This window comes from Macrosteles quadrilineatus, unplaced genomic scaffold (assembly GCF_028750875.1).
Source record: "Macrosteles quadrilineatus isolate MER2022 unplaced genomic scaffold, UCM_ALF_1.0 Scaffold_4__1_contigs__length_99947679, whole genome shotgun sequence".
Lineage (NCBI taxonomy): Eukaryota > Metazoa > Arthropoda > Insecta > Hemiptera > Cicadellidae > Macrosteles > Macrosteles quadrilineatus.
The window spans coordinates 21,996,265-22,022,503 of record NW_026542597.1 but is presented as its reverse complement, the minus strand read 5'-3'; the positions used below and the strand labels follow the sequence as shown (position 1 = coordinate 22,022,503).

The window sequence follows — 26,239 nt, the reverse complement described above, 5'->3', positions numbered from 1 at the left end:
AAAATTGCTTCGGTATTGTTTTATCTATAATTTTGTAAAACATTCACTGCTTCCCTTCTATAGTTTTGAATGTGAACATAATTGTTCTATATTGAAAAATAGCTGACTGGTTAGTATGCTCCCCTGGTAATTACATTCTGAGGAAGTCAGTAGCTTTTTGATGATTTTAAACGTCCCATCTATGTGGACTAGCTGTCACAAATTTTATGAAAAAAGAACACAGTTGTGGGCCAGTCACAGAATGCGCTAGTGTCTAAAATTCAATTTCCTACCTTATTTTTTGTTCACCAAGTCATTCCATATGTTTGACTAATAAATCAATTAGTTTTGTGTATTCTACAGAAATAAGTATTTTAGATCAGCAAAATCTGTTGGTGGATCACATCGACGATTTTGTCGATTATTCTTCGATAATTATAATTATTCAATTAATTATTGATTTATTGTACAATAAGAGTAATTAAATGTTTGAAATTTAGACAATAAACCCACGTAAAACCCAAATTAAATCTAGAATGTTACAGAAATATTTGCGTTTAACCGTTTAGTGCACAAACCTATTGACAGTTCTCCAATTTACACAATACAAAACAGTTTAAGATCAACTGAAAAGAAACATCATAATAAACAATTTGACTATTAAAGTTAATTAGTAGAAGTGGGAAAATTAGAAACCACCACAGTATAAACAAAAAATTTATTCTAGATGCATGGCAGTCTATACATTTTTATACTTTAAATATAAATTTAACAAAATGTAAATGATCAGAGTTAAGTTGATACAGATTCAACAGTAAACAACATCTGTACACAAACAAACTCAACATTGCCGAACATCCAACATTGTAACCACGTGGTAACTAGAGTTAGCTCTGTTGAACAAGTCCAGCGGAAATAAATCAGTCTTCAACTAAATGTCGTGATTTAAAAAATTGCTGCGATGCCTTCTTTTAACATGGAATCTTCACTATCCTTGACTGACTATTTCAGTTGACCCTGAAAAAATTCCAATTCTTAGTACTTTATTGATTGGGTGCAGGAAGGCCTAATTTTTTACCATCTTAGTTATTTGGTCAAACTATAACAAAAGTTTTTTAATTATATTACAATTCACTTTCTTGAGCAATGAAATTCATTACTGAATGTTTTTATCCAATAATTTAAACTTTAACAATTCAATTACGTATTGAAGTAATTGTCCAATCTATATAGACCAGCTGTAAGCAGTTTCCAAACAAAAGACCAAGTTTAATGAGCTACTTACAGAGTGTGAAGAGACTAAAACTTTATTTTCTCCCTTTGTTCTTGTTACTGTGATGTTGAAAGATGCTATTGTTACAATAAGTTGTCCTTTCAGTTTGGTTTAGTTGAAAAGTAATCTTACTAATATTATAAATGTGAAAGTTTGTGTGTTTGTTTGTTTGAAGTTCAATCACGCATTAACTACTGGACTACCTAAACCCTTTCGGGCTCCGCCCCAGTGGCTCTGTAGTTCCCCATGTTTTTCATATTTAAAGGGAATTAAAGAATTTAGTCAGCTGTCTCAATTTAAAAAGTTGGTTCTATGATATGCAAAAGCATTAAAAAGTTACAAGATTCACCAACAGGGTGCAAAACTATTATTTTTTTGCATTTATGAAAACAGGTAATTTGAACTAAGCAGCAACAAAAAACTGTGATACGCAATGAGAAATGTCAAAGTATGATTGTTTACAGTTTTGTTTGTTTTTAATGTCATGAACAATTTGTGGTATTTTGCGTTCTTTTAACATTTATTTTTCTCTATTGTTTAGGTGAAGTGGTAGAACATTATGGCTATGGTAGATGTGAAACTGTAAATTTAAAGAAGAAAATCTTATCAAACTGTGTTTGTTCAGTAAAAGGCCAGCTGACCATATGAGCATATTAAAATAATCCCCACGTCAACAACAATACAATAATAAAATTAACAAATATAAGATTATAGTAAATAAACAGACTAGGTGAGTAAATATGCTAAGTTCAGGAAAGACTGTTCTGCATGAATCATTTTCATTTAGGCCACAGATAACCCTAATTGCTTTTTTTGCCAAACAAACACTTTTTTTGCTGATGGTGAATTGCCCCATAGTCTTATACCATAAATAAGATGGGTATGAAACAAACCAAAATAAACCATAAAAAGAACATCAGAATTAACACAAGTTTTAAGTTTTCTTAAAAGACAGGTAACACGAGCAAGTTTTTTGCACAAGTTGTGTACATGTTCGTCCCAACAGAGTTTACTGTCCAGAGTAATACCCAGCAGTTTTACAGGCTTGAACAAGTCATTATCTAAATCTAAATCACAATGGTTCCTTAGTGTAAAAATTAAGCGCTCTGTTTTACCTTCGTTCACAGCTAACATATTTGCAGAGAACCATGATTTTGACTCCATCAAGGCTATGTCAAGTTTGTTCTGAACACCCACCAAATCTATATCAGATTGTACCAGGGTGGTGTCATCAGCGTACAACACAGAAAAAGTAGAGACATTAGAGCTAAAATCGTTAACAAAAACTAAAAACAAAAAAGGACCAAGGACAGAGCCTTGTGGTACCCCTACTGTAACATCTAGGTATTCGGAATTCATATTATTAAAGCTAACCATCTGTTTTCTGCTTTGGAGATATGTTTGAATTAACCTCAATTCCTTATCTGCTACTCCATAAGACTTTAGCTTGTCACATAAGATTTTGTGTGATACAGAGTCAAAAGCTTTACTTAAATCAATTAGCAATGACCCTACAGTGAGTTTTTGTTCAAAGCCATTTAAAACATATTCGACTACTTTTTCAACAGCATCTATTGTCGAGTGTTTAGGCCTAAAGCCAGACTGAAAAGGATAAAACAAACTATTACTTACAAAATAATCATTGAGCTGGTTTACAATACAGTGTTCTATAACCTTGCTTATAATAGGAACGATTGCAATTGGCCTGTAGTTTTCAGGTTTGTTTACATCACCTTTTTTGAAGATGGGTGTAACTTTTGTCACTTTTAAGCATTCAGGGAATATGCCTGTGCTAAGAACTAAGTTAACAATAAAAGTTAATGGTATTACAATTTCATGAATTATATTCTTAATTAAAAAGTTTGACATTCCGTAAACATCTTCAGATTTAGAGTTACTCATTTTATTTACAACACACATAACAGTATTTACCTCAACCAAATTGACCTTAAAGTTAATACTAGGCCTACTACAATCTAGATTTACAATCTAGCACAGCTATTGAACGTCTCTCGTCACCGCTACTTCGCTTTTGGCAACAACAAGGGGTACCGCAGTGCAATCTTATCTCTGAAGACGATCGCATCGCTGAAGATCACTTCAAATCAACTCACTCCCGCTCTCCAGATGGAACATATGTGGTTCGACTCCCTTTCAAGGACCAACATCAACCTCTGGGCACTTCAAAATCTGCTGCTGAACATAGACTTCACTCAATTGAACGAAAGTTTGAATCCAACTCTAATTTCAAGGAATTGTATACACAGTTTATGACTGAATATGAACATCTCGGACACATGGTCAAAGCATCCCCTTCCGATCTTTCGCAGCCACACTACTATCTGCCTCATCACGGTGTACTGAAGGAAACCAGTAGTACAACCAAACTTCCAATGGGATGACACTCTTCCAAATGAACTCGCCGAAAAATGGCACATTTTCGTTGATGAAACCTCTCTACTTTCAAGTATTAAGATCCCTCGCTCGTTCCATTTCACTACCACATGTTCCTTAGAACTCCATGGATTTTCAGATGCCTCCGAAGTAGGATACTCAGCAGTTTTATACTTCCGCTGTGAGTTTTCAACTGGAGAAATCATCACTCGTCAGATTCTCGCAAAAACACGTGTAGCTCCTTTAAAACGTGTTACTCTACCCCGCTTGGAACTATGTGGTGCATACTTACTTGCAAAACTCACAACCTACTGTTGTACAATTTTCAAAGAAAAGATTGACCTTTCTCAAACTACATTGTGGTGTGATTCATCAGTAACCCTCACATGGTTACACACCCCTTCATATCGACTAAAAACGTATGTTGCCAACAGAGTTGCTCAAGTCCAAGAATTGATCCCCTCTCACTCCTGGCGCTACGTTCCCTCAACGGACAATCCCGCTGATTGTGCGTCACGTGGTTTGCTTCCCGCTCAACTTATTGATCATCCTCTATGGTGGAATGGCCCTCCATGGTTAATTCTTTCAGATGATCATTGGCCATCTAATCGCTTCGTTCCAATCAACTTGCAAGACACTCAAGAATGTAAAACTACTCCTCTAAATGTCCTAGTTTCAACCCAACCTCCAGAATGGGATCTTCTCTCCAAGTACTCATCGTGGTCCAAACTACTTAGAGTAACAAGCTATGTCTTGCAGTTTATCCACAATGCACGTAGCTCTGACCGAAGCCATGGGCATCTCACCGTCTCTGAACTTAAGAACTCAGAGCGTACCATCATCAAGTGTGTACAAGCTACATGTTTTACGAATGAATTGACTCTACTTCTCAAAAACACACCCAGAACCTCTAATCTTCAACCCTTAGACCCTTTTCTGGATGCTTCCGGCATAATTCGTGTGGGAGGCCGGTTAAGAAGCTAACACGTAAATTCAAAGACAAACCTCCTGTAAATAGTTGTAAATAACATTCAGAATATTCTTCAGTGCTCCGTTTTTGTACAATTTTGTGTTCATTGTTATAAAACTATCGTTTTATGGAGGCCGGTATGTTCAGTAAAAGGCCAGCTGTCAACAACAATACAATAATAAAATTTTAAAAATGTAAACTTTCCAAGGTAAACATTCTGGTTCAAAAAGTGCAATTTTTCTCTCTTGTAATATCGTTTCTTTGTGTAACATAATTCATTTCTCTCTCCTTTTATTTTGACTTATTTCATTTACCTTTTCCTTTTGTGTTCATTAAATAAACCCTTTTTAATTTCACTCTAAATTCTGTGTACCTACTGTGAGAACATTTGGACATTAATGAAACATATTATCTTCTCGACTAGAGCCAACATTCGACCAGATCTTCTTTCAAGACCTTAATAACGTCAAAGTGGTAACATAACTATAGTTCAGTGTTAAAAATTTATACCAAAAGTCCATTATTTTCTGTTGTCAAAATTAAATTAATAACCCATATACAGTCCACTTTATTATTTCTACAATAACCTTTTGATTACCCTACAGTGTTCTCCCCCATTGCAAACACAAAGCTTGAGTATAACTACAATAAGCATTTTATACTTATATGCCAACCCCGTACAAAGGACGAGTACTCTGCTAGTTGGATATAAAACAGCTATTATCAGCTCATTCTGTCAGTGGCTCAATTATGTTCTTTTGGAATGAAAGATTTAATACAGCTGGTCCATATAGATCACTTCATCAAGTTCAGTGGCTACGTCAATTCTAACCCTTAAACTAACAATTTAAAAACATGAGAATGGAACGTTTCCTTCAATTCTTGGCCAAGATTCAACTCCTTGTTAGAAACAAATATTTAACAATTTACCTAAAACTTAACAATTACAATCGCCACCCACCTGAGCGTTACGAAGGTTTGACGCTTGGTTCCGCCTCGCTGGCAGGAGACGCAGATTTAGTGGTGGGGGAGGGGGGAGGGTGTAGTGTATATGGTAAACCCTCGACTCTACTGCTGATGCTTTTAGACTCCCTTCTTTCCTGCTCACTTTGCCATTCCACCTGAAAGTTATTTTGAAATAAATAAATTGTTTACTACTAAGTAAAATTGTCAAATTAAAAGGAAACATATAAAGGAAAATGATTAGGAGAGGCATACGAGTTTAAAAACAGGAAATAAGGAAAAAAAAAGTGAGAACACACAAATGTAGATAAATATTCCAAGCCAGTGTGGAGTTAACTGAGTCAACAGAAGACAGATAGCCAAGAAAAATAATTATGGAGAGTAAAAGAATGCATTCAGATTTATAATAGGAGGCTACAGCGGAAAAAATTAATTTATCTTCCAACTCCAACATTAAAGGAGTATGCCTAAAATCATAAAAAAGAATAAAAGTATATACATTTAAAACTAATAATGATTTAGAACCTGTACATTTTTTAATGGGATATTTTTAAGTGATAATACTCAATTAGATTTTTTACGTAATTTTATAATTTTTAGTAGGCCTACAGCATCAACGTAAGCAGTGAATTATGTTAAGTAATTTCTCGAGACTTTTGACTCGTGTTTAATTCCACAAATTTCACAGTCACACATGATCTCTAACTCCAGGTTACATGCATGCTGTGCTCTAAAAGAACCGTACATAAAATACACTGGCCATAAAACAAGCTACGAACACTTCTTGTACCTTCTGCTGATGCTGTTTGACGGAGTCGTAAGTTCTGTCACGAGCCATCTTCTCCGTAAGCACGCCGTCCTCCGATGCATAAGCGGCCGCCTGCCATGACACTCCAAGCTTGGCGATCTCTCGTCCGGACATTCCCTCCGTCAACTTGGCCATCTCTGAACAGAACGCTGAGTAGTCAAACTGCTCCACCTTGAGTCGGCTGCAAAATTGTGGAGAGGTAAGAATCTACCTTGATAATTATTGTGTTTAAAAACGATGGGATGTGTAGTAAGTAGGGATGGTCAAGTCTCAAAATTTCGGGAAATTTTCGGGAAATTTTAAATCTCGTTACACGAGACGAGATTTCTTTTTGGCCGAGATTTTTATCGAGACGAGAATAAAAAAAAAAAAAAAATTAAAAACGCCTGCAGAAAGTCAATGCAATACCCGCAATACAGGAGCGTGTTGTAGTTGCGTTTCCTTTGCGAAGGCGTTCTTATTTAATTAATTCTTTAAATGTAAATATTACTTTAATTATTTTAATAATATTACTTTAATAACATTTGAGAAGTTTTGTTAAGTGTAAGCAGTGTGAGGAATATTTTATTACTATAAAAAGTCAAAACAAGTAACTATTTTATAAAAATTAATATTGCTTTTATTTTATGATTTATTTTATTTTAGGATAAGTTGAACTCTATCCTAACTGATATCACTATGTTTCCTAATCGTAGGCATTTTTAATAAGTAAGGCGTTATTAATAAAAAAAATGTTATTCTAATGTTAACAGGCCCGTTTTTGACCCTGTCAGCGCCCTAGGCACAACTAATAGTAGCGCCCCTTTGCAATATATATATATTAGGGTGTCCACCGACCGGGAAATCCAGGAATCATGCGGGAATTTTATGAACCGGGAATTATGTGTGAATTTTGTATTTCTACCTGGAGTTTCAAATTACCGTGATCGCACATGACAACAGTTTCCGTGACCGCGGGAGACGATAATAATGTCTACACTCGGCCGCGAGATATTCAGAATATTGCCACGATCACGGAAGACGATGATAATGTCCACACGACCGCGCAAAACAGCAAGAATTTTACCGCGATCGCGGAAGACGATGATGATCTCCACACAACTACGGAACATGATTAACATTTTTCTGCAATCGCGGGAGACGATTGCCATGTATACACGACCGCGGGAGACGGCTACGATGTCTACAGGACCGCGGGAGATACAATAATGATTTACACGGCCGAGAGGGACGATCGGAATTATGCCACGATCGCGCAAGACAATGATAATGTCCACATGACCGCGGGAAAAAATCAGAATTTTGCCTCATTCACGGAAGACGATGATCTCCATATGTCCACAGGACCGCAGGAGATACAATAATGATTTCTACATGGCCGCGAGGGATGATCAGAAAATTGCCACGATCACGGAAGGCGATGATAATGGCCACACGATCTCGGGAAAAGCTCAGTACTTTGCCTAATTTGCGGAAGAGGATGATGATCTCCACGAGACCGAGGGAGATGATTACAATTTTTTTACAATCGTGGGAGGCGATTAATATGTTCAAACGACCGCGGGGGACGATATAATGATGTCTTCACGGCCGCGAGGGGTGGTCAGAATTTTACCGCGACTGGCAAGACGAAGATAATGTCCTTACGACCGCGGGAAAAGATCAGAATTTTGCCTCATTCGCGGTAGACGATGATAATCTCCTCACGACCGCGGGATATGCTCATATATTGCTTCGATCATGGAAGACGATAATTATGTCTAAACAACCTGACCGCTGAAAATAGTAAGAATCTCGCCGCAAACGCGGGAGACGATTACGATGTCTACACGGCGGCGAGGGATTATTAGAAAGTTTACCGCAATCGCTTACAAACAACCACAAATTTTTTTTTTTTTTCCAAATTTTTGGCGCCCCCCAAAAAAGCCAATTGCCTTGCGCCCTAGGCACGTGCCTACCGTGCCTATTCGGTAAATCGGCCCTGAATGTTAAAAGATTGTAAATATTCTTGCCTATTATAATTATTTTTGTATTTAAACAGTCATCTAACAATGTTACAAAATCAGGTAAAAATTTTGAACGTGCATTTCCCGTTGTGTATGAGAAGGGAAATCCCGTCTCGATCTCGTCTCGAAATTTTATGAGAAATAAAAAATCTCGTCTCGTCTCGTCTCGAACTAAAAATCCAATCTCGTCCATCCCTAGTAGTAAGGTGTGTTTCCTAGTGGTTTGGGTCTTGGTCTTGATACTTACTTACTTGGGTCTGTAGGAGGGGGAGGAGGACAGATTTAATACTCAGCATATCTAAAAAAATTTAAGAGAGGTTTGTATTACAAACTCTTCAAAGCATTTATAATTCTCTTAAACAAAACACTGCTGGTTTAAAAGATAATAAGAGTGAAATACTACAGCAATATGATAAAGGATAAAAACAAAATGCTATAAAATATGACATGCTGTTTTGTTGTGTGTTTGTTATGTAATAATACATCATTTAAAACTAAACAAAAACAAAATTGATTTTGATAGTTAATTATAACTTCTCTCGTGTAAGAAGAGACTACACTAAATCTATCTCAATCACAATTACTCAACAACTTATTTATTTAACCAAAGTGAGACATATTTACATGGATTGGTTGTGTCAAAATAACATGTCATTAATCTTACAATAGTAGGATTAGACTTTAACATCCTCAACGTTAAGCATTGCACGTGTTGGTACTACAGTAGAGTCCCGCAAACTCGGCGTAATGTGGACTGGAAGGGTGCCGAGTTTGTGAAATGCCGGGTTATCGGGAACTAGGGTTAAAAATGAGAACAATACAGTTTTTAAGCTTTTTAACTGCCTTTTTTATTTATATTTATATTACAAGTCAGTATTAAGTCATCAGATATAGTACAACAAATCCTTAATACCAGTTGCGAATAATTTGACTTAAGCTGGCTTGAGTCCATGATTAACTAGCACTCAAAAAATCACTAATGTTCTGAGCCAGGTGATGGCCGAGTTATCCAGACTGCCGCGTTATCGAGTGCCGAGTTAGCGGGACTCTACTGTATTATACAAATATAATAAATCTTTCAAAACGTTTTAATACATCTACACTAATGCTTAAACAATTTCCGAGAGACTAAAAGCATACTTAAAAAATGTTAGAATAAATTTTTGACCAGTAAAAAAATGTTAAAACAGAGATAGTGTTTGGCCAGTCTTCCAACCAGTCACCAAATAAGAGACTGAGAGAATCAAAATGGCGTGCTTGCTTGGATACTGTTGGTCCCCTCCCCCACCATACACTTTATTATTGGTTCCCTTAAGTACACTATAGTGGCATAATATTAGTGGTTAATAACTCCACACAATACTCTACAAAAATTAAACCTCCTGCATTACTTCCCCAAGTTTCTAGTTCTAGAAAATTTCCAGGTAACAGAGACTACTAGCGTTTGGACGGAAAGGTGTATACTTACCCTTTGCCCTCGAGTGCAGGCTGGAGTACAAACTTGTCAAAGTACAACCTCATGAGTCTCTCGCGCTCCTCCAGTCCAGGCAGGTTGAACTCCACCATCTCGTCCAGACGATCGTTGACGGCCCAGTCAAACTGCTCTGGAGTGTTACTGGCAAGTACCAGCATAAACCTACGCATGACATGGCCATGTTGTAATATACTTGAAAAAGTTTAGACATGGTGAAATATAAATAGGTTTGCACTTTTTCACATTCATTGTCATCGATTCAGCAGCTCCAGTCAATTAGGTACGATGCTAAGCCTATTCTATCCTTGTCTTGTTGGTAAAGCTGATCATTTTTCATTTGCCGTAAATGTTTAAAATTTTTAAGAATGAGGTCCATATGATAAGTTACAACGAGTCCAGAAATATGATCTTATTTATTTTGTTATCTCGTCTCCATATCCTTTATTTCCTACCAATTTCTCTCTCAAGAATGTAACAACTCGATTGAATTCAGTCAGGTTTTCACAGAAACAAGAACCGTATTGTTTTTCATAAATGTCTGAAACATCATAATGACAAATGCACACTGTTAACGGCTAAAACTGTCGACTCACTTCTGACTTTGCTCTCCAGTTCGGTAAAGGAAAGCGTTGAGAGTCGCACGCAAGTCTTCGCTGATTGTTTCTGAACTGCGTTTACGGAGGAATGCATCTGCTTCATCCACGAACAGCAGCAGACCTTTACGTGATGTGTTGGCCCAGTCAAACACCTGCGGAATAAGATTCACAATGTCACAGAATATTTTCATTGAAATGTTAATATAAAAGGTAGACAACGACGTGTCAAACAAAGAAGGATATAATGACCGAAACATACAAGGTTTTATGACAGAAAGTTTAATAGAATCACATTCAACATTTGATATGTGGTAATGTATACTTCAAAGAGAAAGTTTTACACGTTTGACTGACCTTATGAATAGCTGTAACTCCGTCCCTTCCCATCGGGGCTACATCTCCTCCTGTCAAAATGGCGTAGTCCATACCCGAATTGGCTGCCAATTTCTGAAATAAGTACTAACTTAGACCAGATCTGTCACAAACAAAAAAGGTAATATTAACACTATTACTCTTTTGTTTACGCATGTAACTGGGTTCTATAACACTTGGGTAGGATATAAAGTAAGATAGGCCTACAATAAGAATTCTGGATAGGTGATGAATACATACTTAAGTTTTGAATTGGATTTGACTGATTAACACGTTCAATACGGGTGACGAGTAATCTTGTCACCGGTATTGCCTCGATATCAGCTGAGCTGTCGTCGGAAGATGTTGTTTTTCGTTGCGCTGTATGTAGTAGTCCTTTGTTTTTTCTCGGGCGGTGTCGATCCCACGGCGCACAGTTTTTATTATTTGTGTGTTTGTTTTTTTTTTTTTGTGTGAGTGTGTTTTATGACGAAGTGTTGTGCCATAGTGAATCAATATGGCTGATTCTTTACGAATTGATAACTTTCTTACTGAAGATGAACTAGGATATACGGATAACAACTGTTTACAACACAAACGAAGGATTACTTTTGGTGTCACGTGCGTCGGTTCTAGGTTCTACATGGCAGCCGGACGATGCAGCGCATGACGAGTATTCCCGTCAAAAACTATGAGGCCATATATCTTGTCAAAAATTGAAAATTTTGAAGAAATAACACCAGATCATCATCCAAGACACCATTTGATAAGTTTCAAAGTCAAAGTCAAAGATTTTTATTGTCTTTAAACACATGTGTGCAATTGACAAAGTCACAAGCATATAATGTATGTAAATAGCCTATTCTAAGTAAAAGGTACATTGAAAAATAGAATATTAATTTATAGATAAAAACAATAACAAAATATAAAAACACCAGGGAATGACATAACAAACAATTAATATAAAATCTAAACAATTATCCAATTTAAATTCTTAAAGTACTAATGTCACAAGCTAAAAATTCATCAACAGTATAAAAAATATGTTCTCTTAACCATATTTTAATCTTATTTTCAAACTGTTTTGAAGTTATATTCCACATGTTTTCTGGCAGTTTATTAAATAATTTAATTTTCATATAAACATGACTGTTTCTTGTTTTTTCCAACCTTACAGAGATTAAGTTAAGAAGATAGTTTTTCCTCGTTTGATAGCCATGTATTTCTTTTCTAACAGACAATTTACAAATAGAATTCTTAACATCCATCAGGCAGCAATATATGTACAAATTTGGAAGAGTCATTATTTTAAGCTCTTTGAATAAAGGAACACATGACTCCCTATCTGAAACATTTGTAATGACTCTTACAGCTCTTTTTTGCCACTTAAAAGCCTCTAATGCACTACACGAGTTGCCCCATAAAGTTATGCCATACTTTAAGTGAGAATGAAAAAAAGCATAATAGGCAGTTATCAGCATGTTTTTGGTTACACAATCTTTCAACTTTCTAAGAAGGTGAATTACTCTAGACAGTTTTCTACACAACTGCTCGACATGAGTTTCCCAACTTAACCTACTATCAAGATAAATACCTAACAACTTAACAGGTTTCACATCTTTATAAATAGAAAAGTCCAAAGAAAAGATAATTTGTTCAGTCTTTTTCTCATTAACAATTAAAAGATTAGAATGAAACCATTCCATTGCTATTTCTAAGGCTTGGTTCTCAGTTCTTATTAGATCATCTAGGTGTTTTTTACTGTTAAGAAGTGTGGTATCATCTGCATATAACACTGTGGCACAAGGAATATTTGAAGCAAAATCGTTCACAGCAATAATAAATAAAAGAGGTCCAAGGACTGATCCCTGAGGCACACCCATTAATATTGTTCTAAAGCCAGACTTATCACTGCCCTGTACCACCATTTGTTCTCTACCACTCAAGTATGATTTAAATAAATTAAGTTCTTTACCTCTGATACCATAGTGAAACAGTTTGTCTAGCAGTAGCTCATGATTCATGCAATCAAAAGCTTTAGTAAGATCTATGAGTAAGGCAGATGATAACAGCTTATTTTCTAAGTTTTCTAACACTGTTTCTATCACATTCTCTACTGCTTTTACTGTATTTTTACCTTGCATGAAACCATACTGTTCCTCACAAAACAAATTATTAGTCACAAAAAATGTATCAAGTTGAGCCTTAATACAGGATTCAAAAACTTTACTTACTATAGGAACCAGAGATATTGGTCGGTAACTAGATGGGCTCAACTTTTCACCCTTTTTATAGACTGGTATCACTTTTGTTACTTTTAGTGCTTGCGGATATATACCCTGTTCCAAGATCATATTAAACAGTAAAGTCAACGGTGTCACTATCACCTGACATATTTCCTTTAGAACTCTATTTGATAAACCATAGTAATCTTCACTACATGATGAACTTAAGCTAGTAACAACTTTAGTCACATCTTTACCTTCAATTGTTCGCCAAACCAGATATTTATTCAAATCTTTTTTTCTTTCAAGGACAAAATTATTTACTAATTCTACTGCCTTGTCATGGGATTTATTCTTATCACTAACAACATTTATACTACCGGTACTTAAAATATTAACAAAATAGTCATTAAAAGTATCTGAATCAATTAATACATTTTCTTGCTTAGTGACATTACAATTTGACTCAGTTTTTATTAAAGCCCACGCAGCTTTACATTTATTTGAGGAATTTAAAATGTACTTTTCATTTGCAACTTTCTTGCAATAGTTAACTTTGTGTTTGTACCTTTTTTTTACATCTATATATTCTTGTTTGAAGATATTTTCATTTTCTGTGCCCAAGCTATTTTTATATCTATCATAAAAAGCATTTACATACACTTTAAAGCTCTTCAATTCTGGTGTATACCATTTTAAGTCAGGCTTTTTTCTAGTTTTCACCTTAACTTCCTTAACCCTACAGCATTCATTATATGAATTTGTCAACAATAAATTAAAATGATTGAAAGCTATATTTACATCTCTTATACTACATAACTGCGTCCAGTCAATTTGGGACAATTTACTTTTTAAATTGAAAAGTGCTTCAGGTGTCAGTTCTCTGACTTTCTTAGTCAAAACATTGTTAGGTATCACACTTTCCACAGAAATTTCTTTAAATTGAGCATATACCCCCGCATGATCCGATAAATGAGGTTCTATTACACAACAAATTGTTTTCTTTCTATTAAAATTACTTACAATATTATCTATGCATTTCCCCCCCCTAGTCGGTTCCTCATTCAACCAATACATGTCAAAGGATCGCAATAAATTCAAAAATGATTCTCTTTCATGTGATTTTGACAAAATGTCTATATTAAAATCAGCTGAAATAATATGCTTCGACCCAGAATATTTACCATATAAGTGTAACAAAAACGATTCAAATAGATTAAAAAACATACTAATATTAGAATCAGGAGTTCTATACAAAGTGGAAACAACTACATTATCATTAGGTAACAAAATGGCAGTAACTTCAAAAATGCTGTCACAATAGAATTGTTTCACATCTATAGCTTGAACCTCAATCCCATGCTTTACAAAAATAACACTTCCACCCCCTCTATTCAGTGAGTTATCCCTAGCACAAATATTACCCAAGTTGTACCCAGCAGGTATATACAAACGGGATTCTTCTTCAAACAACCAGTGCTCATTTATCGTTAAAATATCACATCTTAAACTACTTAAAAAAACATCTATTAAATTTAACTTATTTCTCATTGACCGGACATTACAGTGATAAATACTAAAGTTTGTTGGTGAGAGTTCTATGGTTGACGGTCTAGTGTTGGTGGTGAGTCGTTTCCCAACAAAGACTCGGTGCCAGGTGGGAGAGGTTGTTCTTCATTTGGACTCGCTGGATGATTTTCCATCTTCCTTGCCGTCACAGCCTCAGATATCTTTTCAGAGAGCCATTTTTTCCCTTGCTGGTTTAGGTGAAGACCCTGACGTGTGTGCGAATGTCTTCCAGCATTGCTCGCTTCCACCAAGATGACATTGCTGTATTTTTCACTAAGTTCTTTTAATCGCTGGTTAGTTTTTCTTACTTCTTTGTTAACGCAAGACCAGTGTGGTAAGTCATACCTGTTAGGCAAATCCACTAACAATACTCTTGTTTGTTTAACTGTGTCCAGTGTCGAAGTAATGCCATCAATGACTTCATCTGCTTCGTTACTCGCAACATCATTAGTGCCACAGAGTAATACTAAGGCATCATCTTTGTTGAGACTAGCTTCCTCAATATTCCTCTTATCTAGTACCTGTTTTGTTCTTCCACCTGGTTTAACATAACCTATTGCTTCATACTCATGTTGTGATTTGTTGATGTTCCAAGCTAAATCTCTGCCATGGCTATCGGCACAGATCAGCATTTTCTTAATTTTTGTTTCACACTTATCAGTTTGTACATTATGTATTGCAGCAATTGAGACCTCAGGCGTTTCCTCCTCATCAATACTTAAAACTTCAAAACGGTTTTGTATAAAAGTGGGTTTCATGTTTTTAGTCTGTTTATCAGAATTTACCCTAGACGAGTTATTTCCCTTAACAGCCATAGCAAAGGATTTATTTTTATTTTTTTCAGAGCTCCATCTACTATTTGTTTTATCCCCAGAAACAGGGGTGCTGTATGTAAGAGGGCGGCTATGTTGCAGATCCACTGCATTGGATCTCAAAGCTCGCAGTCTGTTAGAGTCGTTTTTAGTTTCATCACTTAATAGTTCTTAGTTAATTTAAGTTTTCATTTTTTAGCCATACGAGTGATATGACCAATTTCGGTGCCGCATTGAACGTGTTAAGAATAGTCAATTTTACCAAAGACTGTTTAATTGTATGAAATTACCTTAGCAAACATAGTCTTTCCTGTCCCCGGTGGTCCGTGCATCAGAATGTTCCGATACATTCCCTTGTTTCTCTTGGTGTTCCTAGTAGCTATCGCAACGTCCCTGGAATCGGTAGTTTAGGTTACAAATCATCAACAGGTTATACGCTTATGTTCTAACGTGTACAGTCCTACTTAAGATAAAACAAATGTTAAGTAAAAGCAAAAGTATACTTTTTGTAATTTACAATTCAGCGTTTGATTATTCTACTTAAGTTTAAAAATGTTCAAGTAATCCTTATAATGCGAAAAAGATTATTCATTGATAGAGACCTGTCCTGATTACACTCCACATACCTTAGTCTTTCCTCCAGTGAAGGAGCCAGCACCACGCCCGACAGAGCGTCTCCAGACGCAGGCTTCAACTTCTTGAAAGTCTCCACCGGCTGTCGCAGACTCTCCAGTAGTGACAGTCGTGATGTATCTCGCACAAGAGATGGTTTACCTAGACAAAATGTACAAGTAAAAGAAAACTGTTTATGTTTACAATGACTAAAAATAGCCAGATCGACTTGTAAATTAACAAAGCAAATATTAAATTAACTTAATACTGGTTTAAAGTGTCTGCCCGAAAGAACTACAGTAAAACCTCTTTAATCCGAACTAATTGGGACCGGGGGTAGTTTGGACTATTGAATAGTTCGGATTACAGAACATATTGGTGTCTTTACATAACAATAGCTAAAATGGATCGTAATTGCTACGGGAAAAGTAAAAAAATGCCTTATAAAGTAAAATACAGTATTTATTTAATACGGTAGGCCTAGTAAACATAGTGAATAAACAGTACTGTAGCCTACATTAAATACAGTATACAATATAAAACTACTGTACTGTGTATAGAGTGCAGCAATGAGGTGTTCGGATTAGTGGACGTTCGGATTACGGGGGTTCGGATTAAAGAGGTTCTACTGTACTTCTAAAGTAGTTCATGTTTTATGAGAATAACAGGTTTATAGTGAAGAAATGGAGAATTATGTAAAATGATGGGGAAAAAACCACAATAGCATTAGAAACAACTAACTTGAATTTAGAGTCAAACTCTAAATTTTGTACACTTAATACTTGAGTCCCTAGACAACCACTTAAGTAAACTAACCTAGTCTAGCCTCGATGTATCTGGCAGTCACCGAGGTAGCACCCTTGGCAGAGTAGACTCCTAGTGCCAGCAGGGACACACCACCAGCCAAGGCCAGCACTTTGTCCCAGTCTGTCAGTAGAGCGGAGAACCCAGACCCTAGCACTGTACCAGCACTCCTACAAACCATAAGTAAATATCAGTAAACAATCCTAAGAGGTGTTTATGAATGATTTGTCAGTTTTTATAACTTAAATACACAAAAAATTAACATTACTTCTTAAATCTATCTCAGGTACCCCTACAAGCGCTCAATCACTGCATTAGCCATGCAACGTTTCCAATCAATGTCGTTAACACATTGAGAGGTTGATTGAATCTTAAGTGATGCAAATACGTTTACGTCTAGCTCTTGAAGTGTTCGAGGCATTGTCGGTAAATAAACGTTGATTTTACATAGACCCAGACAAAAAAATTGCACACTGTAAGGTCAAAAAATTGAGGAGGTTATTTAAGAAGGGAGATGTTATTTTTGTTGGTTATTAGTTTTATATAAGTAGGCCCTACTATAATGGAAAGTATACTAGGTGAGCTAGCATGAAGACCTGTAGTCATACCTTGCAAGCTAGGAGTGAAAAATAGGATGTGTATTGGAGGCAGGGTTGCCACCTTTGGTTAGGGGAAAATCAGGCAGGCCTCCCCTTCTCTCAGGAATAAAAAAGGCATGAACACAGGCAAAAAGTACCAAAGACTGTCCCAACAGAATTGGGATGCGTTGCAACCCTGACTGGAGTCATTTATGAAAACACTTTCCTATATTTCAAAATACTCAAATGATGATAGGCTACTTTCTAATAAGAGAGACATTGACGAGTAAAAAGACTAAAATTTTAAAATAATCCCTGTAAAGTAACAATTTGAATCACTAAGACGCAAAAACTTCAGTTAGATATAAACATTTCTCACTTGATTGACTCGAGGATCGTGACTCTTTGTTCCGCAGCCCGAACTCTGATCTGCTCCAGTGTCAAATCTTGGTTTTCCCGGTCAGCTTTCGCCTTTGCAGCCATCTCTGCCTCCAGTTTCTTCATCTCTAATTTCGCCCTCATCTCCATCTCGTGCTCAATGGTAGCTGAGAAAAACCAACCCTTTAATCGTTTGAACATTAGGGAGTTTTGTGTGGTTGGAACTGCTCTTGCATTGAAATGAAATGAAAAATCCTTTATTATTTCAGGCAAAGTTAGGGCCACATGGCCCTTTCTTACACTTAACCTGACATTAAAAATATAACAAAAATAATGTGACATAGGGATAACTTAATCTAATTAAACATAAAATATTTAACAATTCAAGTACCTACATATCTAAAAAAAAAACATAAAAATTTAACAAATAGAAAAACACATTCACACACTCTCGCATACACGCATCAGCAAACGCGCAAGGTAACAGTAGCCCTAGGACACGACAGCCGAGACCATCTTCTCTTGCATTGGTATGTTGTGAGGTGAGTTGCAGAACAAATCCTATTGATGCTATGATGTCTTTTGCTAAATTTGTTCTTTCCAAACAGTTTTTCTTTCCTACATCCTATGGCGATGGGAACAAAACGCTAAGCTCTACAGGATGTTACCAAGGAAAAGTTATTTTTTATTTATCCTATAAAAAAGTGCATATTGCACATCCTGTCTTGTAACGAAATTGTTGCTTGTATATTTAATTTTGAAAACAAACTCTGCACTGAATTACGATTAATTTGGAAAGCATCAAATAGTATTACTTATGGTACTAAAATAAGAATCACTACTGACTCTTGTCTACGACTATTATTATTTTATTCCACTGGTAGTATTTGACTTTACCGTGTTTAGGGTTTATTTGTGACTTTTCTGTCATTAATACTCAAGAAAAAAATAAATGTGTAGCCTAGTTTATTTTGTAAATAATGCACGCAAGACTTCAGAAGAATGATTATATAGGCCTAGTTCCAAATGAATGGTACTTCATTTTAATAAAGTGCTCATGGATTGCCCGTTTTATCCGACATTTTGAGTTATCCGACCTTGGTCCGGTTAGGGTATGTTAAGAGAGGATCTAAAGTAAAAGATTTTCTCCACAAAAAAAACTATTTCATTTTGTATTCCTTCTAAAATAAACAATGCACTAAATGTCAAAATTAGGGGGCTCTCATCAAAAATATGTTTCATATTATAAGTAAAATTAGAGTTATTCACCTATAGGATAGTCTACTTCATCCATGTTTTTGCCTCCTTGAAATGGAATACTAATAAATAGGTTACGGTTAAGGTTAAATACCTTTTCACATCATCAATCCTAGTAGTTTTTTTTTCATGATGACAATAGTTTCGAGGCTTGCTGCCTCATTGTCAAATCATATGTCTTCATTGATTGTTGTTAAAACAGAAGTCGTCACAGTTCCTCGCGAAGTAGTTTAATTAGGCCGGCCAAGATATTAAATGTCAGTGTAAAACTGTGTGTATATGAACTATATGTGGAACTGTGATGACTTGTGTTTTAACAATCAATAAGACACATGATTTGACAATGGGGTAGCAAGCCTTGAAACTATAGTCATCCTGAAAAAAACTACCGGTACTAGAATTGAAGACGCGAAATAGTTATTTGTGCAACTAGTGAGAAAAGTGAGCAATTGACTCACTCGAGAGAAATCCTTACTCACGAGCCGTAGGCAAGTGAGGAATGGTTTCTCGAGTGAGGCAATTGTACTTTGAACTCGAGTTGCACATTATACTTTTCCTACAGTTACCATAAAACAAATAAATTTGTGAAGAAACATAACCTATTTTTACACAGAAGTGAACTTTTAATATAACATTTAATGTGAAGTGAAAATACAACAGTAAAACAGCTGACCAGCTGATTTACAGCCAGTGCTGCCAACGTATTTCGTGCACATACGACGTTGCCTGCATGTTACACGTTCACTATTTCGTGCCTTCACGTTGCAAATCTGGAGTGAGACAAAGTAATTAGAGTGAGACAATGTTAACATTGTCTCACTGATGAGCGAATTGGCCACTTTGCTTTCTCAAATCAGTGAGAGAACATGTACATTGTTAGGTAACTGTAGGAAAAGGTATTTAACATATTTATTAGTAATCTACATTCTAAAAGTGATAATTTCGAGGCAAGGAGACAGAGAAGCAGACCTAAAAGAACATAACGAAGTGAGATGGCAGATGAAAGAAAAACAGTAGATGGATGGGGAAAAATTGAGAGACCTAGTCAAAGTCCAGATTGGGAAAATAGAATACATGACATAAAATAGTTAACATTATACGTGGCAAATCATCAGGTAGAATGTTTTCAGATTAGGCCTACGTGATCAATACCTTTTCGCATTGCTTCCTGTTTAGCAACAGACTCCTCTTGTCTTCTCAAGTTCTCATCATTCACCCTTTGTTGTTGAAGGAGCTGATCTTCATACCTGCAAAAGATTATGTATTGTTAATCAGAACAAATGAATAATACTTTAAATACTTTTAATGGAAATGGCGACCATACAAAGGTAGGTATTTTAAGCCAAGTAAGAATGGAGATGAGTGTAGGATGAGTGGCGCGATCTTGTGGTCTTGTTACTGGGAAGGGCGATATGTTTTTAGCGAATTTCCCTATAGGGAAGTAGCTATTACCGTAGGTCTCATGGTAAGACTTAGGCCCGGGACCGATTTACTTTTTCATTTTGATGTCCCCAGAGGCCAAAAACACCATTCGTTCAAATTTTTATATATGTATATATATATAGATATATATATAGATTTATATATATATATATGTGTCCGTGAACACGATAACTTGAGTAATTTTTATCCGATTTCGATGAAATTTGGTTTGAAGGTGTAAGGCGGGATAAACTTGAATGAGTTCGCGATCCAGCATGATCAGACCATGGGAACAGGGTTTTATGGGGGGTTTTATGGGGTAAAAATTGGGTTTTCTCACTTTTGACTCTCAAAACACAAAATTTCCCAATTTTTCTCTAAACTTTCTTAAAGAGCTTAAAAAAACAAACAATTCAGTATATCAAAGTGTTTTTGTACGGTTATTGGTTACGGAGAAAACTAAAAAAAATGGTAAATTTAAAATTCCCATGTTATTCTTATGGAGAATATTGTAAAATGTTGTAGTTTGCTTGTTTATGGATATATTTTGATCAAACTTGGCAAATTTATTTATTTAATAGTAAGCTATCAATATTTTACTAAAAACACACTTTATTAGTTTCCTTGTAGCAGCAAACCTAGGTACTCGTTAAACCTAATGTTATTTAAATAGATCAATTGAAAATCAATTCAGCCAAATGGAAATTCGCTTAGACGGCAGGTTTGCTGCGGCGGGGGTATCCTTAGACATGATTGTTAATTAATAGCCAATACGGCCAATGGCAACTAAGGGAACTACAGTTCATAGAGGGATCCGAACCACATTTTTCCCTTGTAATTAACAAATTGTTCTAATTACAGTATCAGGATAGTACTGCGGATAGTCGTAGTAGGTACTCAGTGGTACGTACGTTAATCCACACCAGGGAGTATCACATCCAAGATCATGCCAATAAATATCCACAATTTGTTTACATGTTCAATAATAAATACTACCATGTTACCAGTTTTGTAACATATTATAGGCCTAACCTAATATGGAGGTGGCACATTAAATGCGATGGTTATCTCAGTGACCTTCAAATCCAGATAAGAATTCTGTGTTTGGTAAATTACATTTAGCATTGACCAACTATTTTTCATCAAGAACAAATTTTTATATTAAATTAAAGGTTTAGGCTTGAGTTCAAGTAGGCATTGGTCGATTATGAAGAAAACAGATTTTTTTACGTGTAAGTGAAATTAAAGTTAACTGATGTTTCATTAGGCTACATCATTAAGAGGTATCAGTACCGATAAAATACCTATCAGATAGAATAGACCTACCTCTTGCGAGCTAGTTGGTCCTGGTATTGAGCTCTAGCTTGATGTTGCCTTGTCTCCTCTGCCAGAGTTTTCCGCTTCTCCTCAGCTTCAACCCGCTTGAGTTCACTCTTCGACTGCTCGATGTGAGCTTCATATTCTTTGACTTTTGCCAAATATTCCTGCTGGCGAGTAACCTCTTGTTGTTTAGAGAGATCTAATGCTTCCTTGGCAAACCCTATAAGTAAAACCTTATTTTGAAATAATCAGATAAAACCATAAGGAAAAACAATGTTAGCAGTTTGGAATTTAACAATTAGGCCTAAGTACTATACTAATTTTATTTTTTAAGAGTAGGCTAGCACCTAAAAATGGCAAACAGTCAAAACTACATTAAGATCTCTACCTAGGTGAGTTTAAATCACCAAAAACATATATTGTTGCAAGTAAAATGTAAGTTACGTAAATTTTAGGCTAATTTAAATTATAGATCTTTTTAAAATATCTTGATAAAAAATCACTCAGTCATTGTGTCTCAGTGTATGTTAAGTTACTAAGCAAACCCCCAATGTGGCCTTTAAAGTGCCTTCGACTAGCAACTAGCGTCTAGACTGCCAGTGCAAGTCCGAGGAACGGAGGATCGTGGATCAGATCATACCGGCGCATCAGCATAGCTTATCTAACTGTTCGCGGAAAATTGTTATCTGTATCACTGTTGCTGTCAAAACGTATAATTTGTAGATTAAATTTGAATTAAATATAATTAAACTATCATAACCTAACCAAACTTTCTGATAATGATAAACTCGAATGAAGGTTTACTAATCAAAAAATAGCTCTGTTCTAAAAATAAAATTTAAAATGTCTCAAATTCAATTTTACAATCTTTTAATTATAAAATTAAACTGTCATAACCTAACCAAACCAACCAAACTTGCTGATATGAAAAAAATTGTTGACAAAAAGTTAGTGCTCCCAGTGGGATTCGAACCCGGCACCATCAGATTATCAGCCCGACACGCTATCCACTACACCACAAAGGCTCATGACTCAGTTCGGTTCAGTATCGTTGCAGTAATGGTTGACGTCACGCCATCGGCACTGAGCGGTGGTGGGGGGTTTTTCAATCTGATCCACGATCCTACCGATCGGCCGTTCCTAGGAGTTGCACTGGCAGTCTAGATGCTTATCGACTAGCATGGTGGATCTAAAACTGACATAAAACCTTCAGTACAAGTTGGGGTTGTATAAGTTTACTTGGCCTTTATTTATGTACAGAACCAATAAAAAAACACCTCATAAATTAGCATAGGGCCTACCACCTCTGATTCCATTGTGTAAGTTATATACAAGTTAGGCATAGTCTCAATAGAAGTAAGATCCAGTGTAGATTTTGATTAAATTAAAGAAATAATCTTAATAGCTTATACAGGTTGGACTTATTAGAATACCTGTACTCAAGAGAACTGTTTGCCCTGTTGGGAGTAGAATTAAAGTATAGACAAGAAGCTAAAGTTCAGTTAGTGGGGGCAGTTAGTTCTAGGAACATGTATTGGTACACCGGTGCAGATGTGCACCAGTGACTTACTCAATGGTAGCCTACCGCCCCAAAGCAAGAGTCTTGGGACCCCAGAACGGTTTACTATGCACATCGTATTGTAATATAGATATCAGCCTCCTATTTACTTAATAATATTAAAATCAAACCAACTTGCCCTAGAACATATTACCGTACTGGTAATTTATTCACTTAATACATAATATAATCCATCAAACTGGTTTAAACAATTGACCATTTAAGTTATTTGATGGAACCATACATAAAACATAGTTTAGGCCTAATCCCTTACTTTTATGTTGGTTAGTATTATGACGGAACCGCCATCCTGCTATAGCTGCAGACTGGAGTCCAAGAAACAGACCAATCAGTAATTATCAGCCTAAACTTAATTACCTGGTCAAACTTTCACCTCATTGTTCTTGTTGATTCTTGTATGTTTGTTATTGCTATTCTTGTTATTATTGTATAGTGCTATTTTTTCCAATCATTTCATTATTGTTAGGCCTATTGTTATTATATTTTTATGCAAAACAGTGTAATCTGCCTATGTATATTATTGTTAGCCTAAATGGTGTTTCCGTATGAAATAAAAAAAATAAAATAAAATAAAATAAATAAATAAATCAGAAGCCGTCGGTGTATTAAGTTATGCACCCTACAATTTCTCCTGTGCATGAATCTTGTGCAATGGAGGAAAAAAAGAGGAAATAACTGTCTGGCTAAGTTAAGTCTCCAATCTCCCAGAACGACAAATTTTTTGCACCAGTAAGTGTTCCCAGAGCGCGCCCAGTGATTGGGGAGTTTTACTATTTCTAGGCAGCAGCTTTATCTGACAATAAAACGTAAAGGTATGCCTACTAGGAACATAAATTACCAGGTAATTATTACGTCTAAGTATGAACAATCAACACAAATAGATTCATTGGTGTACCCTGACATGACTTAATCAGATGGAAAAGAAAGAGCCACTAAGTTAACTTGCTTGTAAAACAGTATTAAGAAGAATCTAAACGTAATATTCGGGTACACTTCCATATCTGTTGGCTCAAACAACCGAATGAAAATATCGATCGATAAATCGAATTAAACAATTGAATAATCAATATTACTCATTCGGTTGTTTGTGCCAACGGATATGGAAGTGTACCCTAATATTATCTTTATATACATAGGCTCTAACTTACTTGACGTTTCTAAATCCTTTGCGGCTTTTGCAGCTCTTTCTAAAGCAGCAGAATCGAACCTATAAGCTTCCATCCTCTTCTTGCGCTCTTCATCAGATTCTCCTCCTCCTCCATCACCTCCACCAGCAGGAGGAAATTGTGGAAACTCTCCTGAAGGTGGGTCATTTCTTCTAGACCCAAAAAGCCACGAAGACATTGTTTTTGTTTAATTTACCTGTACTGCTACAGTAACTAGCAAAATTTAGTTTTTGTTGTTGGTTCCCAAAACATTGAAGACCTAACCTCACTTTGAAACTATGTTTAATTTCAAGTTTGACCTGAGAAGTAAAATGAGAAAATGACACAATCGCGGCAAACCAATCAGAAATTTTAATCGCACTTCTTATAATGATAGCAGATTTTTAAAATACTAACTTATCCTTGAAGATATAATATATTACATCATCTGAATGATATTGCCGGTTGTAATCAATCTCGTGGGTCATGCTCATTGCTCATGCAAGCAAAAAGCAAGATCAAGATGCAAGAAAAGAAAGAACAGAAACAGAACAGGGAGAAAAAAATATATTGAGAAGGACGACATTGACGTTAATGTATTTTTCGGTAGGGTGGCATACAATGGCTTATCAATTAATTGAGAATTTGATCCATAATCTATAATCGTGAAAATGTGGCATAGCTTAAAAGGGAAAATTTAAATTGTTTCATAATTTGTCAGTATTTATTCAATTAATTATATCAAATTGTCAACTCAACATGTTTACATAGATAAAACATACTCCTCAAGAAATCCGAAAGAATAAATAAATCCAAAATAAAACAATGAAACCCACCAACCTATGCACATACTGACAACCGGACAAGACTCCGGTCCGGCAAAAAAGCACTTACAAATCACGTCAATCATCAATGTATTTTATAAAGTGCCAAAGTGATAATGACACAACACACCACATTAAACCACATTAAATACATGGCCCACGGCCACCTTTAACTCTAGGCCGCGGCCTTCGAAGTGGCAACGTCGCAAGTAGAAGGGTTGTAACTGTTTTTTCCTTCCACCATGGTTATGGGTTGTGTTGTAACAGCTGTTTTGTTTGGAAGCAGCTAATAGTGGAATATGAAAATATTGACTCCGCTGTAAATGTACAGATATAGGTTTTCAATTCTGTATGTTTTATTTTCAATATTTTAATAAATTTAAGTTCATAAATTTATGATCATAAATTTAAATTTAAATCAATAAAGTGTGAATTAATGAGCTGATGCCACCTGTCTGCCTTGTTATCTTATGGCACGTCTGACAGTAAACATCCCTACTTGCGACGTTGCCAATTCTACCAGGCCGCGGCCTGGGGCCCATTTCATAATAAAGTACAAACAAATATTATTAGTAAATCAGCTGATCGGCCAATGCAAATCTAATGGAAATTACAAGTTACAAGTAACTTGTAGTTTATTATGAAATGGGCCCCTGGAGTTAAAGGTTGCCGTGCATGGTCGCGGCCGGCGGCTGACGGGGGTGGTCCGCCCCAGGCCCAACACCAACATAGACCCCCAAATCAGGGCCGTATTCCCCCAACGGCGGGCACGGCGCGGTAATTGCCGAGAGCCTCTCATCGGTCTAGGAAGGGGCCTCACTTGGGTCTCAAAAAACGTATTTACTCTTGGAAAATAAATTTTGCTGTTAGAATATAATATTCTGATCTCACAATCGCCAC

General features: G+C 36.0%; 1 protein-coding gene across 1 annotated transcript; it reads right to left on the bottom strand.

The window, feature by feature from the left end:
- Positions 1 to 683: 683 nt before the first annotated feature.
- On the bottom strand, positions 684 to 25,003 carry LOC128993224 (ATPase family AAA domain-containing protein 3A homolog). Its single transcript, XM_054416990.1, has 13 exons — positions 24,519 to 25,003; positions 21,798 to 22,011; positions 20,202 to 20,296; positions 17,794 to 17,959; positions 16,849 to 17,006; positions 16,047 to 16,194; positions 15,711 to 15,813; positions 10,818 to 10,910; positions 10,461 to 10,615; positions 9,862 to 10,029; positions 6,370 to 6,568; positions 5,578 to 5,737; positions 684 to 996 (listed from the first exon to the last, which is right to left on the bottom strand). Exons 1-12 carry the CDS (start codon positions 24,712 to 24,714, stop codon positions 5,585 to 5,587), a joined length of 1,848 nt encoding a protein of 615 aa, XP_054272965.1. The 5' UTR covers positions 24,715 to 25,003; the 3' UTR covers positions 684 to 996; positions 5,578 to 5,584.
- Between the last annotated feature and the right edge of the window lie 1,236 nt (positions 25,004 to 26,239).